General features: G+C 40.4%; 1 protein-coding gene across 12 annotated transcripts in view; it reads left to right on the top strand.

The window, feature by feature from the left end:
- Nucleotides 1-19,011, top strand: part of LOC121307062 (dynamin-1-like) — a 126,940-nt gene that overhangs the window by 89,961 nt on the left and 17,968 nt on the right. For 8 of the 12 annotated variants that reach the window (XM_041239169.1, XM_041239168.1, XM_041239165.1 and 5 more), the window contains 4 exons: nt 11,855-11,964; nt 12,858-12,969; nt 15,760-15,771; nt 17,763-17,933. In XM_041239169.1, the coding sequence (XP_041095103.1) occupies nt 11,855-11,964; nt 12,858-12,969; nt 15,760-15,771; nt 17,763-17,933 (405 nt within the window). The remainder of the gene's footprint in view (nt 1-11,854; nt 11,965-12,857; nt 12,970-15,759; nt 15,772-17,762; nt 17,934-19,011) is intronic. The other 4 variants (XM_041239167.1, XM_041239164.1, XM_041239166.1 and 1 more) reach the window with 1 other exon arrangement.

Raw genomic sequence — 19,011 nt, 5'->3', positions numbered from 1 at the left:
TTAATACCACCAAACAAAACAGTTGGGCTGTTACATGCTTTAATGACTGTCTGTCTATGAAAAAAAAAATACCTATTGAATTTACACAACTAACAAAAGAAGAGCTAAATAATATCCTTAGAGATTTTTATAACACAGTCCGAAACTGTAAAGGTGAGCAACATGGAATCAGCAGCTATGTTGGGCTCTGTGCTGGATTGAACAGATATTTAAATGACCCCCGTTAAATTTATCCTGGTGTCTAATGAGCGACACAGAAGTTCAACAACCTGTTTGTGGGTACAATTAAAAAACTTAGACGAGAAGGCCGGGATAAAACACAACATCATCATGCAATAACTGAAAGAGATTTTCAAATAATCAAACATTCTGAAGCCCTGAACCCTGACACAGCTGTTGGTCTTGTGAGTAAAGTTTGGTTTGACGTCCAGTTACATTTTGGATGCAGGGGAAAAGAAGGAAACAGACAACTACTGGCAGATTCTTTTGTTATAAAAACAGATGAAAACAGAGTTAAATATGCCACCATGACCTTTAACGAAAGTATAAAAAAATCACAAAAATCCCTACAAACAGAACAAAGAATGTCACGCGGATTCATGACTGAAGGCCCGGAAATCGCCTGTTTCCAGAATCATTAGAGAAGTACTGGTCAAAACTTACAGCAAATCCACTGCCTTTTATCTTCACCTTAACAAAGGAGAACAAAACATGTTTCATTGTCGCGGTCTATGGTATAGGCTAGAGCCAATGGGAGTGAATTACATAGCAACAATGTTGCCTAGAATATGCAGAAAGGCGGACACCACACAAATATACACCAATCATTGCATCCGCTGTACTGTAATACAGAAACTGTCCAACGCTGGATAGCAAGCGAGAGAAATTATGTCCGTCAGCGGTCACAGAACGGAGAGCTCCCTGCAGAGTTATTGGGAACAAGCAAACTGAATAAGCAGACAGTGGTATTAGATGAAAAAGCCCAGGGTTTATTATGAACACAGATGAAAAACAGGCAACACAAAACCACATGGATAGTAGTCCTAGTCCAGAACACAAACGGCACAACCCTGGTTCAAAACAGTTCCAAATAAAATCAATAGTCCAACATTGGTAAGGGAATCAAGGTAGGATACAAACAATGCTCCATACAGACAGTTACAACAGGGAAGGCAAGCTTGTTTTCATTCAGGTTCCAAGTTGTTTAGCCAAAGGTCAGAGTTCAACTACCAAATCCAAATCGGGTGCAAGCAGGAAAGACTATTCTCTATAGCCCTGTTCAGTGATGAGGCATCAAGGACCAAACCGTTCCAGCGTGACCTTCAGATCAAAAGAACAAAAAAGAGAATGAAACAAACAGCTGCTGTCCTTATATAGGACAGCTGTAGGGGAGCTAAGTGGCTGGGAACAGAGATTCGAAACGGAACCGGAACAATACATGAAAACAAGACACAATTTTTCATGGAACAGAAACAAAAAATTGAAACTAAATGCATTTATTACATTCTGGAATGAAAACAATATTCAAGATTTTGTTAATCAGTTAATCGGTTAATAAGGTTTTTTGGGGGTTTTTTCAGTCCCTTTCAGCCAATTCTCTCTGTCTATTTCCATTGTTTTCAAACATACAATAATTTGAATAAAGCACGCTTCCCCTGGTCTTACACCTCAGTGGTCAACGACAAAGCTTTACATCACAGCCAGCCAATGAAATTCAACATTACGTTTAGCCAGCGAGTCAAATAGCCCTATATTTGCCTTCAGTTCGGCTTCCTCCTTGCATTAATGATGTGATCAGTCTCATATTCGCTCAAAATAAACAGGTACTGTTATTAACTTGATTATTAAGTTATGTACACAAAAAATAAGCTGTAAAAGTATGTGTGGCAAGTGAAGTGCTTTGTAAATAATTAGGGGTTTGCTAGTTATATTCCTACGAGATTAACGATTCATGATTGAATTGTTCAGTGTTTCATTTGCATTGTTATATCCAAAAGTAGTATGTAGAAAAGTTGCACGTGTGTGCATGTTACAATTGTTGTATGTCTTAGTGTTACAATTGTTGTATGTCTTAGTGTGAAGTGCCGATGATAGCAATGTTCCTGAGTGCAGCGGTGTTCAGTGCAGGGAGCACCTTGGTGTTCAGAGTTTTCCTCCTGAACACTTGCCAGGGATTTTTTTGTAACAGGATTTTGAAACTAGTTTGTATTTGTATATGTATAAGTACATGCAGAAATTGAGTATTTATATAACATGCCTAACAATGAGATTCCTGTGCTTGAATCTTCACTACCAGGTCAGCAAAGAATGTTGTCATTTTACGCATTGAAAGTTGCTGATGGCAAAGTTTCTTTTGTTTAAAATTGTTTCTTTTTTTTCACATTCTCAATGCTTTATAGATAAATGGCATCTCAATTTTGCAGGTTTAAGAGTTTTGTTTGACAAAAGCTCCTGACAAATAATGCCCTGGGGCTCGGGCTGTCCCCGGATCCAGTAATTGTGAATGCCAGTGCTGGTCCCGCAGCCGTTACTTCGTGAAGCAAATTCATCTGCCCATGACTGATGCAATTTATTGCACTCACTCTGCTCGTTGTACATATAAAAAGAACACGGGGTATGAAGATGAGGCGGGTGAGAAGCAATTTGAAAATTTAAAAATGATCGGAGAGTGTGCAGGATGTTACTTAACACTTCTGGTGGGCTGTGATGTATAAATTAAATGGAATTGGTGGCGCACAGTCGGTAGGATTTATAGCATTTTGTTTAAATAGGACAGCATCAAGAATAGACTGTACACATTGTTACCAGAAGTAGTGTTAACAGAATTTTGGCATAGTGTTATGAGCTATATACCTGGCTGAATAAACAGAGCTAAAATTGATCATTCACACTACGGTACAGTTCACAAGTTAAGCTACAAATATAGCCTCTTTTTGTTTCACATTAACTATATGTTGCTATATGCAGCTAACCTCTCCAAAAACATATTGAAATAATGCATGGTGTATTCCTATAACCCTGGCAACATTGTAGCGGCAGTGGCCAACATTTTTGGGTGTTCACACCTCAGATGGTGGTGGGGGTGGGGGAGGGGGGGGGGGGGGGGTAGGTCCAGGGGGTCAGCCTCAGTGGTAGAAGCACTGTCCAGTAGATCTGTTTCTTTTGGTTGTTCACACTTCAGGTGCTGGTGAGGGTGTGGGGGGTGGGGGGTGAGGTCCAGGGGGTCAGCCTCAGTGGTAGAAGCACTGGCCAGTGGATCTGTCTCTTGTTGGAAGCAATACAAAAGTTTGCTCTGCAATGTCTTATTGTGGCAATTTTTTTCCGATTACTTTATTATTTAAGTCAGGCATGTCAGCCATCGTGTCTTTTTCAGTTGATAACATGGCTAAAGCATTTAATCGTTCAGTTTTCATACTGTTTCTCAAGAAGATTTGTACCGCTTCAGTGTTGAGAAACACCTTTCTGCCTTTGCTATAGTCATCGGAGTGGTAATAACTATCTTCAGTAGTTTTGTAATCTCTGGAAATGTTCTGTCCAAGTTGTTATATATCATCAGTTATACTTAAGAAACACAACTTGGACCCTAAAGGCCTCAATAATTAAAGGCCAAGCTCCAACCTACCATTCTTAGATAAGGTTTAGAGAGAGTTGCTGCAATTCAATTACAAAAATGTCTAACTCTTAATGGTGTATTATAGAGAAGTTTCAGTCTGGTTTCCGTGCTGCACGCAGCACCGAGACGGCCCTTGTCAGAGTTGTGATCTGCTTTGACTCGAGCTTTCCATCAGTTTTAATTCTTCCAGATCTAAGTGCAGCCTTTGATATTGTAGGTAAATCTAGGTTTTAAGGGTTTTTTTTTTAAAGAAAACAATGGTAAAAATAATTTTCTAATAGCTATAGTGCCCTGTCGATGATGGCTCTAACGTGATTGTTGACCTTGATTTTCATTAGTGCCCTCGCCTTCGGCTTGGGATACATAACTCACAGTCAACTATCTTATAGTAGAGCCATCATTGACAGGCACTATCGCTTAAATACTTAATGCATTTTCAGCATTTTTTAAATCTTCTCTTTATGCACTGTTTTGTAAGTCAATACATAAGGAAGTCTTACTAAGCATTGAATTGCTTGAACTGTTTCCTCTAGTACACCATCTGGGAAAGCTACCTGATATTCATCAAAATGGTCACTCTGCAGCAATTTTGCAAAGACAAGGTGTTTCTGAAAGCAAACCGTTCCTTTGCGTTAGAGGTGATTATGTCACAAATTTGCAAGGCAGCTGTGTCATAGCCTTCTGTAGCATTTGGGCCCCTTTATCTTTTTAACATTGGTGGCAGATTCCCCGGGAGGCTGGAATCCAGTGTTGTAACAGATGCTTGGATGTCCTGAATGCTTTGAACAAATTGAGTTACCGCTTAATTTAAGGACATAAGAAAGTTTACAAACAAGAGGCCATTTGGCCCGTCTTGCTCGTTTGGTTGGTAGTAGCTTATTGATCCCAGAATCTCATCAATCAGCTTCTTGAAGGATCCCTGGGTGTCAGCTTCAACAACATTACTGGGAGTTGGTTCCAGACCCTCATGATTTAGGTCGCTGCATAGTCTTCTCTGTTGAAGACTGAATAGATTCAGTTATTTTAGCCTGTCTGCATATGACACTCTAAGTAGCGCTTCCTCTAGTGACACATTCTAGTACAGCACATATACTTGAATTACAATAACCCCCATTTAACTAACACATATCATAAGACATAAGAAAGGTTACAAATGAGAGGAGGCCATTTGGCCCATCTTGCTCGTTTGGTTGTTAGTAGCTTATTGATCCTAGAATCTCATCAAGCAGCTTCTTGAAGGATCCCAGGGTGTCAGCTTCAACAACATTACTGGGGAGTTGGTTCCAGACCCTCATGATTCTCTGTGTAAAAAAGTGCCTCCTATTTTCTGTTCTGAATGCCCCTTTGTCTAAACTCCATTTGTGACCCCTGGTCCTTGTTTCTTTTTTCAGGTTGAAAAAGTCCCTTGGGTCAACATTGTCAATACCTTTTAGAATTTTGAATGCTTGAATTAGGTTGCCGCGTAGTCTTCTTTGTTCAAGACTGAATAGACTCAATTCTTTTAGCCTGTCTGCATGTGATATGCCTTTTAAATCCGGAATAATTCTGGTTGCTCTTCTTTGCACTCTTTCTAGAGCAGCAATATCTTTTTTATAGCGAGATGACCAGAACTGAACACGATATTCAAGATGAGGTCTTACTAATGCATTGTACAGTTTTAACATTACTTCCCTTGATTTAAATTCAACACTTTTCACAATATATCCGAGCATCTTGTTAGCCTTTTTTTAGCTTCCCCACATTGTCTAGATGAAGACAGTCAACAAAAACTCCTAGGTCTTTTTCATAGATTCCTTCTTCAATTTCAGTATCTCCCATATGATATTTATAATGCACATTTTTATTTCCTGCGTGCAGTACCTTACACTTTTCTCTATTAAATGTCATTTGCCATGTGTCTGCCCAGTTCTGAATCTTGTCTAGATCATTTTGAATGACCTTTTGCTGCTACAACAATTAGCAACTAATTTGGGAGATGGCCACCTTCTGCACAAGTTTTTAATATGGATGGGGCTTCCCATCCACGCTGCAAAATTATACAAAAACAATAAAGAAAGCAGATGGCGGTTCGCCGTCACATATACACATACAGTAAATAGTAAACAAAAAACACAGTACAGGGACGGAGGGGGAAACCCCATTCTAAAATAAATACTGTACAGGGCTGCTCGCCCTGTTACATATCTCACCCCCCCTCCCATGTGCAACGGCCACCTTCCCCCTCAGTCTCAATGTTCCGGAAGAGGGGTCTGGAGTCATCCATGAGGGTGGCCATGGTGGGAGGTCCTCCGTCCCCAATGTCTCCCCAGCTGGTAGCTCCCTCTTCCAGGGCTCCAGCCACTGCTTCTCCTGCCGCAAAAGTGCTGGTCTCCTGAGCTCCTCCCCCTTCTTTGTAGCCGGCAGCCCCCTTTTCTGAGGTGCCGGCCCCGGTGCTTCCTGCGGTTCTGGAGGACTAGTAGCGGCCCCAGGCAGTGCAAGCCACGCAGCGGCCCCAGGTGGCACAGAGCTGGCAGCGGCCCCAGGCGAAGCAGAGCCCTCAGTGACCCCCGGCGAAGCAGAGCCCTCAGCGACTCTCAGCGAAGCAGAGCCCTCAGCGACTGCCGTCGAAGCAGAGCCCTCAGTGACCCCAGGTGAAGCAGAGCCCTCAGTGACCCCAGGTGAAGCAGAGCCCTCAGCGACCCCCGGGTAAGCAGAGCCCTCAGTGTCCCCCGGCGAAGCAGAGCCCTCAGCGACCCCCGGCGAAGCAGAGCCCTCAGCGACCTCCAGCAAAGCAGGACCCTCGGCAACCCCAGGCGAAGCGGGACCCTTGGCAACCCCAGGTGAAGCGGGATCCACAGAAACACCAGCTGAAGCGGGACCCTCGGCAACCCTAGGGGATAAAAGAGTGACACAAGCAGCCCCAGGCGATGCGAAGCACCTGGCAGCCCCAGACGATGATGAGCAACAGGCAGCCCCAGGCTATGCAGACGTCGCATCCTTGGGTGGTGCAAGGCAGGCATCATTGGGCTGCGTGAGGCAGGCATCCTTGGGCGGTGCAAGGCAGGGCAGCAGCGGACCCTCAGGAGGCGACGGTGGGAGGAGAACCAGGCCTAGCTGTGGTGCGCGGGGTTGGCCCTCTTAGCAGCCACTGCAGCCGAGCATTTTTCCCCCGTGCTCCCCTCAGCAACCTATGCAGAGGCTGCTGAGGTCCGTCAGATTCCTGCCTTGGTCCCTCCAATGCTGAAGGAAGAGGCCGCTCCTGCTTCTCTCCCTCTAGTGGGGTTGGAGGCAGAGGCAGCTCTGTAGCAGGAAATGGCTGATTGCGCTGTGAATCACAGCGCAGGTGATTGCATTGTTCAAACACTGTCCTCACTGCTCCACTAGCAAAATTCCACCTTGTTTGAGGAGCAGTTGGTAGTCTTTTTTTTACAACTTCATCCAAAACAGCAGTTTTCTTTGGAGATCGAGAGAAAAAAGTTGAAAAACCAGAGAGGGTCTGGAAAACAATTCGATCCCCTGAAACTTGACTCGCTGCTTGTCCCATTATTAGATTTAATTAATGGGCATAGCAATGAACGTAATGTGCATTTGGATATTTTTCTCTAACTTCTGGACTGCAGCGTTTATTTCAGACAAACATCGCATTAAGTTATTACCTTGAATGTGAGGATATCAACCCACGAGAATGTTGACAAATGTCTGCAGAGTATACACTGTTACCCAGTTAAAAATAAAGTCTGCAAAGTGTACGCTGTTACCAGATAAGGAATTCTGCAGTGTATACACTGTTACCAGGTAAAGAAATCTGCAGATTATACACTGTTACCAGGTAAAGACTTCTGCAGAGCATAGTGTTGGAGCAAAAGTGGTAAAAGTACATTTGGCATGGTTTTGAGTAACAGCTCAAGAATGGTTTGGACTATAGCCACACTTCACAAATAGAATGCAAAGTACTATACTGTAAATTTGACAGTCTGGATTTAGGGGTGAGATTTGAAAAAAAAGATTCGACACACAAAAAGTGTGTATTGTGCATTGTGTATTTATTTTTTAAGTAACCTTTTTTGAGCTCTTTCATGCACAAGAGCACTTTATTTTCAGAGCTTCCGAGATACTGGTATTGTTTGTGTGTTTATGGATATGGATTGTTTATGGATAAATAAAAGTGCTGGGTGGGGGATGGCTGGCTGCGTGAACGTGTGCAGACTTGCTTTGGGATTCACTCCCCCACTCCTGGCCAGACAGGAAATTCACAGCCCTCCTCTGCAGCTGTGAAGCGGTCCCTGTTGAACACACAGTGCCAGCAGCACACATCTCAGCTCCTCTCCAGTCCTCTTCTTGTTAGTAGTTATGTAACATTAAAAGGTAGATTCAAATAATATTTTCTCTGGGTTTTTGACGTGGGGAGGTTACCATTACTTTTAAACCTTTCATACATGAAATATTGAAAATAGCTCAACAAAAAATAGTTTTGCACACATAATAAATACATTTTAATTGAAAACATTTTTTTTCATTGCATTCTAAGGGGAAAATGGCATCCTCATATGAAGCTGTCATGCATTTGCAACTTCCATATCTCTCCATATATATTTACAAGAGATGTATCCATCTCCGTATGAGATCTCATAAAAGGGTTAAACATTCAATAGTGCTAAATATAGAAGTAGTCGAAGAAACTTGATAAATTCAATGACCCTACGAGTGGGAATTATGTTGTGGTACAGGGGTGTGTCACAGATATCTTGTGTGATGATGTCAGACCAGGAAGACAGATACAGAGGACTGGGGAATGGAATCACTGAGGCGCACGTTTAAAAATAAATAAACAAAAAAGTTTAACAAAAAAAACACTGAACAAAACAAAAGGCACGCTGGCCAAAACAGACAGAGGGTTTCAGCACGCATAGCAGTTGTTATTTTTAAGTGTTCTTTTCCTTTACTTCCCAACTCTCATTCCGCCTCTGAACACACTACCCTGAGTGAGTGATTCGTGGCTGCTTTTATCTACAGCTATGCCGGGACTCCACTGCTAATCAGTCATTCACTTGAATCCCAGCACAGTCTGCATGTGAATTCATTGTCAAACACCCGTGCCCAACTACATATATACATTTCAAATCACCCATGCTACACAACCCAAATTATATCCCCTGCACCAATGTGCACACACCAACACTAACACATCACATAAAACATAAAATACACACGGGCAGGGTATCCACCCTCAGGGTGCTATTTTGTTAACTTGTTAGTTGTGCTGTTGCTTGTTGCTCTCTTGTTTTGGTAGCGTGTAACACGGATATACACACGTGCAGTTTGAAATCGTGGTCGTGTGCAAGGAGACTGGATCTGGACGCTCAGAGCTTGAATCATATCTGTTGTGCAAATCTGATGGCTACCGATTCGCTAGTGTTGCCAATATACTGAGCTGTCTTTATGATGGTTGTAATATTGTTTGTGTTTGTTTGTTTCTAAGTATATGTTAAAGTGCTTTCAGCTGTATTCACAAGCTGCTGTTCAGTTTGTTGCCTGCCATACACATATGCAGGCTAGATCAACCAAGGGGTCTTTTTATATATGTCAGCACCATCTAGTGGTCAGCTATTTTGGATCATTTTACTGTGCTGGTGATGTGTCTATGACAGGCAACTACAACTGAAGACCAGCTCCTGAACTCATATTCGAAGGACATTAACACAGAAAAATTAAAATACAATATTTGAATAATTGCAAAAACAAAAGCTCAGAATTATTACAAACATATGAGAGACTTAAAAAGAAAGAAAACAAAAAAATATGCTGTATGAGCAGTTTGTTATGAAACTTGAACGAACGTTCTTCCTGGGTTTTCCCAGTGATGTACAGTATGGAGGAGCCTGTCTGTACGTCACGTGCTGTACATTTTACATCCAGTTCTCCTAGCAAAGAAAATGGTAAACTTTGCTCATAGAAAGAGAAGCATGTCACCCTTTAGTACAAAGTAACTGCACTATAATAACATTGTTACACTTTTAGCAGTATGCAGCACTGAGCTGTTGACACTGTTCTTGTTTTTGGAAGCATCTTTGTTCTTTAAGTATCACTTGCTGAACTATCTACAGAGCCCATGACTTTTATAACTGTATAATGTTGACATTTCTTTTTTAAACATCATGATTGAGCTCATTTCTATTCACGTGGTCTGGGCCATTGTGGAATAGGAGGATGAATATTACCATGATATCATTTCCTTGCATAATTTATGCGTTTAGGAACATATTTAAGCCAATATAATAATAAAAAGTCTGATTAGCTCCATGAAGTAGCACTTCATCTAGTGACACAATCTAGTACTGCACATGTACATGAATAACAATAACCCCCATTTAACTAACACATATCATAAGACATAAGCAAGGTTACAAATGAGAGGAGGCCATTTGGCCCATTTTGCTCGTTTGGTTGTTAGTAGCTTATTGATCACAGAATCTCATCAAGCAACTTCTTGAAGGATCCCAGGGTGTCAGATTCAACTACATGACTGGAGAGTTGGTTCCAGACACCCACAATTCTCTGTGTAAAAAAGTACTTCCTATTTTGTGTTCTGAATGCCCCTTTATCTAATCTCCCTTTCTGACCCCTGATCCTTGTTTCTTTTTTCAGGTTGAAAAAGTCCCTTGGGTCGACACTGTCAATGCCTTTTAGAATTTTGAATGCTTGAATCAGTCTGCCGAGTAGTCTTCTTTGTTCAAGACTAAACAGATTGAATTATTTTAGCCTGTCCGCATATGACATGCCTTTTAAACCCGGAATAATTTTGGTCACTCTTTCTAGAGCAGCAATATCCATTTTGTAGCGAGGTGACCAGAACTGAACACAGTATTCTAAATTAGGTCTTACTAATGCATTGTAAAGTTTTAACATTACTTCCCTTGATTTAAACTCGCCACTTTTCACTTTATATACGAGCATTTTGTTGGCCTTTATATAGCTTTCCCACATTGTCTAGATGAGACATTTCTGAGTCAACATAAACTAGATCTTTTTCATCTTCTTCAATTTCAGTATCTTCCATAAGGTATTTATAATGGAGATTTTTATTGCCTGCATGCAGTACCTTACACTTTTCTGTATTGAATGTCATTTGCTCTGTGTCTGCCCAGTTCTGAATGTGTCTAGATCATTTTGAATGACCTTTGCTGCAGCAATTGGTTCGCTCTGCTCACACTCTGCCCCCAACCCAGGGCCGTATTAAACAATATGCCAATAACGCCATTCGCCATAGTATGCATAGGACCCCAAAATATGTGTTAGCGTAGAGACCCCACGTCCTTTAATCCCTGAATGTATGAGAAACAGATTTGAGATGTTGTTGTATGTATTGTGCAGGTATTTGCAAACTGAGGGAATATAGTAACAAATAAAAGCATAGGCGATTTTCCTATTTTACTTCTATTTTAATGTACAGTGCTGTTTCAGTGTGAACTGCCTATGAGAGCTATGCTGTGTGAGTCTACGTTCTGCAGCAATACCTCTCTCAAGCTTGCGGACACTCTTGTGTGCTTCTACCTTCTGTGCTTGGCAAGGGAAACGTGTGCTTTTCAGTTCTTTTTCAGGAAGTCATGTGCAAATAAGCTATTTTTTTTTTTTATCATGAAGCATATAATGCACCTACCCAAACCTTTCACTCATGCCCAGCACCTGGGTGTGCATTTGTATACCTCTTCCAGTTGGTTACATTAAATATCTTGGCAACTATCCATGATGGAAACCCACATAAAACGATTACCGACTGGTAAAATAACCAGCCCGTAGTTTTATAAATTACGTTTTAAATACTGCCCGGTAATTTTTTTTTACTGGTTGGAAATTACCACCGTCTTTTATGAATGTGGGCATACTGTATTTTATTGTTGAGAGGAGCTAATATGTACTCTTGTTATTTCTTCTGCAACCATAAAAGACTGTAGTACTTTTTACTATGATAATCCTGGAAATACAGTGCATTAAAATGTTACATATGCTGTAATTCATAATTGCTTATTTACAACTGCTAATAAAAACACAGTTAAAAAAAGGGCGACTTTTTAAATTCAAGGTTCTGAATCATCTCTTGTTTTCTCAAGCCTGTTCATTGTATCGTACAGTTAATCAAACCTTCTGCTTTAACACTGTCTGTGATACCGGACTGACCCCCTACCCTCTAGGGCAACACGTTCACCTGCACCCCACAGCTCCTCCTGCTCTGCCTGTCTGACATGTCTTTTGCTCCCCCTACAGGAGAAAGAGAAGAAGTACATGCTCCCTGTGGATAACCTGAAGCTGAGAGATGTTGAGAAGGGATTCATGTCCAGCAAGCACATCTTTGCTCTCTTCAACACGGAGCAGAGGTCAGTCACTGTTTACATTGTTGACCAGCGATTCCCAGGCTGAACTGGCGGTTCCCTCACTGATTCGAATATATGACAATACCAGCATATTGCCGACAATCGCAACACAATGGATTTAAAAGAGGTATTGCTGCACAGTGGTCGTGGTGTTGTGCTGTGGTATCAGAGTCAATGCCTTCATTGTAGTGTCACTGCTGCATTGGCATTGCAGATTGTTTGGGAAGGGCAGATAGCCACACCTGGTGTCCTCCTTCTCCACTGTCCTTATTGGGTTGATTTGAAAATGTGTGTCCGCCTTTATAATTATGGGTGAATGAAACTCAAAGCAGTTTTAGATGTCTGTTTCTTCAATATGCAGTCTGAGTTGTCTTTGTAGTTATATTTTAGGTGGGTATCGATGTGTCTAGGTTATGTAACATTGCTCGGGACAGAAACACTAAGGGTTTCTTCAGGTTGCTAAGGGAGAACCTGCATCAAACAGTCATGACGTCAACACTTCAGTAGATGAAAGGCACCCTGTTGCGTTATGATAGAACAAACCTCATGAAAGCTTCCCACATTAAAAGCATAACAAAGTGTAATGAAGCATAACAAAGTGTAATGAAGCATAGCAAAACTTAAACTGTTTTTAAATCATGGCTGAATTCAAAATGAATGACTTCAGCACTCAGAGGAAGTGCGCAAGATATTCAGGTATTATTCCTGTAGCATTCAGCCGGAATTAATTATTATTATTTTAAAGAGTTACCTCTTAACATTAATAGAATAGTACAGCTGTACAGTAATTAATTAACTGTACAAACGGGATGGGGAAAGAGAAGGCTAAATATCAGTTAATATGCAGTACGTGTGTGCTGTGTGTGAGCCTCCCTCCCACTCCTCTCTCTCCTCAGGAACGTGTACAAGGACTACCGGCAGCTGGAGCTGGCTTGTGAGACGCAGGAGGACATTGAAAGCTGGAAGGCCTCGTTCCTTCGTGCCGGGGTCTATCCGGAGCGCATCACGGTACGGCCGAATTGGGGGAGCTATATATCTTGATATCTTGCTCAAGTGATACTGTACTGTTATTTCTTGAGGGTAGGTTTTAAAGCAAACGTGCCTTTCTGAAATAAAAACAGACATCGATATTATAAAACTAGTCATAAACAACAGAGTTGCTGATATGAGGAATTGAATTAATGTTTTTGATCGTTTCATATGCTAATTGTATTTCTTTCAGAAAAATGGGGGCACATTTGCACTGTTGATGGTGTCCCTTATCAGGGTTAGAAACTAACAATATTGTGCTGCTAGTCCAAAGGATTAGTACCTTTTGAGATTTGCTAGTCCTGATGTAAACTTGCTAGTCCTCATGTGAAGTGCCTAAGTTGGCATCAATAACAACAGTTGGGGTCCCTTAAAATAGGCTTAGATTTTATTTTGCTAAAAAATACACACCGTTATAAATTTAGATTTACATTTTTTTTTTTTTTTAACAAAGCACCTTTGTAAACGCTCATACAGATCGACCAATCACCTGTTTGTACCTCCTTACTGAGCGGCTACTGTACTGTGTGCTGAGAAACTGACACTGACTGCACCGACTGGAGGACGAGAGAAAAAAACTTCACTAAAGTTCCAATTTAAAGACGTTTCTCTGTACCCCTGAGGATAAAATTGTTAGCTAGGTGGCTTTTTTATTAGCAGTGGGAGAAAACCGCTTCAACAAGTACAGTATCTACTCGGTTTAGATACCAATGAAGAAACGAGGGACGCGCATATCTTTTCATGAAATCTGGGAGACTTTGTATAAAATGATTTTATATTTTAAACGCTGCAATAAAACCCAGCGCATTCACGGAACCACTGCCTCTGTACCTGCTATGAGTGATTAAAGCCTGGTTTTCAAACAAACTCATTACTGCTCAACAGTACTGTATTTGTATAAGAAAAGTGTGTTTTAAAAAAAAAGTAATTTCAGCTTTCAATCTCTTGAAATATGCTGACGATAATGTAAACAACAACAACAATCTACAGACAGCGAGTCCCAAGCTTTAAATGTGTTACTGTTTATAGATAAGAACTCAACTTTGTTTTGAATATATTGTGTTATTATGTTTTAAGAAACATAATACGATAATGTTTATTATGGTAGTTGTTTATTAGTTTTAAAATGTTTAGTAAAACGTGACCTATTGTTAAAACAACCGCCCCCCTTTGCTAATGACACCTGTATAAATCTCCACATTTTTGTAAAATGACTTTACACTTACTTCAAAAGATGCAACGCATTTCAGTAGACCTAAATTCAAACGGTAAACTTCGCATCCGCACAGAGGAAGAATGCGAACGTAAAACGCCATCGTGTGTTGTTGACATTGCACATGAGATTAAGGGAGGTTTTAGTACCGAGTGACTGTTTTCTAAGCCTTATTTGTGAATGCTTATTCACCACTGCAACACCCCGTTAGAAAAGTGACTTTTTTTAACGCAAGACTGAACGTGAGAGTACATGTGTTTTAGGCACTCGCCCAGAGAACTATTGAGACACACACACACATCTGTATCTGTTATTTCTGCATAGATCATTATTTGCAATGAAAAAGGATTCCTTAAGGTTTGTTTACAGAAGGGAGGTAAGGAATGTTACAGTGCACTGAAACATTGTGTAACACTGATTTCCTTCCCATTAAAAATAATGATCTAAGAAAACATAACAAAAGAGAAATGCCACTAGACACCTCTAAACGTATATTAAACAAGTGAGAAATGAAATATTAGGAACATGTCGATAATTTAAAGTATCCCTTAAATGTAACTTTCTTTAAAAAAAAATATATATATATCATTAGCACCAGAATACCATTACTTCTGTATGTAACCATTGAGCATTTCCTTCTTTACTAGACCTACCATTCACGGTCCAGTAGTATTAACTGTTTTAAGGAATATTTACACACATTTGTTTTTATCATATTTGCAATTCATGAAACCATTTCCGACTAACAAAGAAGATTATAGGAGGCTGTGTGGGCCAGTGGTAAAAGAAAAGGGCTTGTAACCAGGAGGTCCCCAGTTTGACTCCCTGACTCCCTGTGTGACCTCGATCTAATCACTTAACCTCTTTGTGCCCCGTCTTTCAGGTAAAATGTTGTTGTAAGTGACTCTGCAGCTGATTCATAGCTCACACTGTAAAGTCGCCTTGGGTAAAGGTGTCTTCTAAAACAAAGAAATAATTAATTATGCTCAACTTTTTTTTAATCTAAGATAATTTTCATAAGAACATAAGAACATAAGAAAGTTTACAAACGAGAGGAGGCCATTCGGCCCATCTTGCTCGTTTGGTTGTTAGTAGCTTATTGATCCCAAAATCTCATCAAGCAGCTTCTTGAAGGATCCCAGGGTGTCAGCTTCAACAACATTACTGGGGAGTTGATTCCAGACCCTCACGATTCTGTGTAAAAGGTGCCTCCTATTTTCTGTTCTGAATACCCCTTTGTCTAAACTCCATTTGTGACCCCTGGTCCTTGTTTCTTTCTTTCATAAGCACTCTCTAAAAAAAGTCCCTAAAACCTTTAAAACAGTCTTTTATAAAAGGACCCCAGCTGATAACAGGGAGGATCACAAGCTCACAAGTGTTGTGCTTGGTCTTAGTGACTAGGACTTGTCATTACTGTATTGAACAGGGCAGTATGTACAGTACTAAATTGACATACTGTTTGACTCTGTTGTTGAACTCTGATGTCATTTATTTTTTATTTTTACTTAAACCAACTAAAAACAAACTTTTTTTTTATGCCACTTGGAAAATGACAGGATAAGGATAAAGTAAGTGTTTTTTTCCTTAATGAATGACAGTAAATTAGCCAGCTATGGCAGTAAATAATTTCCCTGCTGTATTTTGGTTTTTTGTTCCTTTTTAAAGTTACAGTAAATGGGTTGTTCCATTCCCACCTCTCTCTCTCTTGCTCTATCTCTCATTAATTTGCTGTGCATTTTCTTTTCCATAAAGACATATTTGTTTAATCTTTTGCCTGCAAGTTGCTTTCTGCATGCCTTTCCTGCACCTGGTGTCTATGTGTTTATGGTGTACATGAAAAGCTTTGTAATTGATCTAGGAAATAAAAAACAAACAGTTGATGTCAGCAGTGGATACATGAGAGAGTAGTGGGCTGTAGTCTTATGATTTATTAACACTCACAGAACATTTTAAATAACCCTGTCTGGAACATCCACTTGAGGGACCATGGAAAGAAGTTTTCAGAGCATGGATTTTAAACATGTGTAACCAGGGTTTCAAAAACAGTTTCCTGACCCGTTATCTTTTTTTTTTTTTTTTGTTGTCCTAACTTTTTTCCTTCTTAAGCTGAGCAACTATTCTGCCAATAGGAATGTTATTTCTGAAACACAGGAAGTGAATGGGGAAACCAACAACTCCCATCAAACATAGAGTATAGGCAGGGTAATTGGGCCTCACCTGAAAACAAGTGTTTTTGAAGTCTTGGCTATTAGCCCTTTAGCTTACACACATGATGACTCACAGACAGGGATTTCTCACATGTTTGTTAGAATAGCTGACAGCTGTAAAAACATTGTGATTTTCCTCAAAAACAACTTGAAGTGCCCTGAAATATCTCAAAGTTAAAAGCAATCCTTATCTTCAGAACAGTGCCTGCATTAAATATATATGCTTGCTACACCCTAGACTCTCTGGCAACTTGAAGCATAATTGGTACAAAATCAGCAGAGAGGTTAGACTGCAGCTACTCTACATTGCATCTGATTTACCAGCTTTTGCTCCAGTGTAGTTAGCTCAGTTTTCTTTAAGGAATTTAACACTTTAAATCTTAGATCCAGTACGATCACTGTTGATTATTGAGTAATCACCATAAAGGGGGACTGGCTGCACACACACTGGGGACAAGTATGACATCTCAAGCCAATGTCAGATCCCCTAACCACCAAGCTTTTACATTATCAGTCCAAACACCACCCACCCCTCACAGGGCGAAGTAAAACTAGTTTTATCCAGAATCATTTGAGAATCAAATATTGTGCTGGATTAGACATGCAACGATTTACAGAGCGCGCCAAATATATTGCACTAATGAATGAATTATGTTGTAAATAGGAATTTCTCTGTATGGGTCCCCAAGTGGCTCACGTGGTAAAAGCACTGCCGTGTGGCTTTCAGTTCTTCTGAGCTGCTCTGGGAACCTCTGTGGTGAGGGAACGTAATTTAACTTTCTACATTGGACAGAAAATGGCGTGTAAAGTTATTGGAATTTGTGTAATGTAGAAACCATTTCATACTGAACAGTACTGAATAAATATTAAAATAATGTTTTTTTAAGAATGTAGACATTGTTACAACAACACTATTACATTTTACAGTACTGTACATTCACTGCTATTATATTGTGCTGCACTGTAAATAAGGTTTTCTTTTTTTCAACAAAGTAAAAACAAGCAGTGCATGCACAGCCTGTAGACAGAGGGCCACATATATAGTCAGGTAGCCAAAAGGTTCAGTGTTCGTTTGTGTAACCCAGTTGTATCCCGCTGGTTTTGTAAAATTAACAGTTCCAAACTTTTCACTATAGAAGAAGCTTAGTAAACACACTGTACCTGCAAATGCAGATCACTGTACTATTCATACTGAACTAAAATGTAGTGCAAACTACTTGCTGTTTTTACCAACTGATTTAGAGCTGGCATCTAGAGGCAGGCTGCACCCTTCTAGTCTACAGCAGGAGTCTGCAGCTGTCGTAGCTGTGGTGCTGTTTCACACTGGTTGTCTCAATGTGTGTCCTCCCCAGCAAAGCGAGTCGGAAGAGAACGACTCAGACAACTTTATGCACTCCATGGACCCCCAGCTGGAACGCCAGGTCGAGACCATCCGCAACCTGGTGGACTCCTACATGGGCATTGTGAACAAGACTGTGCGGGACCTCATGCCCAAGACCATCATGCACCTCATGATCAACAGTGTAAGTGCAGAGCTTCGGCTGGATGGTATCCTGCTATGCACAGCTCAAGGAACAGCAGAGTGTCATTTTTATGGGGTCAACCGTCCCCCCAACACCTGCCCCTCAAACAGTAAAAGAGGCCCTGTAGCCAGCACAGATCTCCCCGGTCACAGTCACACCTACATTTTTGCATATATTTGGAAAACCACTTATTAAAGTATGATGGAATTATTTAAGTTATTGGGAGTATCAGTTTGGTATATGGTGGTCTGTCTTTCTGCTCATCTGTTTATCAAACTTACAGTTTTTCATGTATCCTGAGAACACAGTAAGTTATTCCACATACTGAAAATCAGTCATTTTAATATACTTTACCATGAAAATAACATCGAACTTTCTTACGTAGTGACATCTAGGTCTTAAAGAGTAAGCAGCGGGGTTCAGAAAAACAGCGTTATACACCCCCACGTGTTGCTACAACTGTTTAAATAACATACCTGTAATTTTTCTTTTCATTGTTAACATCCTGACAACTTTTTATGCTTATAATTTTAAAGTCTGTTTCAAATCTCTTTTCAAATTGTCCGCTCTAGTGCACTGGGGTTTGAGATCTGTCCTCTAAATCACTGCAGGAGGAACGATTTAAAAGAAAAAAAACACAAGAAGTTCTCTAGCTTTTCTGTTCCGTACCACATCAATGTGGGCAATAATGCTTACACTATCAGTGCACTAGAGCGGACATTTTAAAAAGAACTTTGAAACAGACTTAGAGTTATAAGCATAACATATTGTCACAATGTTAACAATGGAAAGATAACTTACATGTACGTCATTTAAACGGTTGTAGCAACACGTGGGGGCGTGTAACGCTATATTTTTCGGAACCCCACTACTCTCTCTTTCAGTACCACTTGTCCAATTTCCATTAAATTATTTATTGCCATTTGAATGTACAACCGTGATGTAGGGTGTATGTTAAACACAATTTATTTAAGCTACTGGCATCATCCTGGGAGTTTTCCCATATAAAAAATATATATAGAATATACCTGTACTGTAGTATGCATCTATCTAATTAAAAGCATTATTTAGATAAACA

Source organism: Polyodon spathula, chromosome 52 (assembly GCF_017654505.1).
Source record: "Polyodon spathula isolate WHYD16114869_AA chromosome 52, ASM1765450v1, whole genome shotgun sequence".
Taxonomy (NCBI): domain Eukaryota; kingdom Metazoa; phylum Chordata; class Actinopteri; order Acipenseriformes; family Polyodontidae; genus Polyodon; species Polyodon spathula.
The sequence above is the reverse complement of the archived record's forward strand: the minus strand, read 5'-3'. Positions and strand labels throughout refer to the sequence as shown.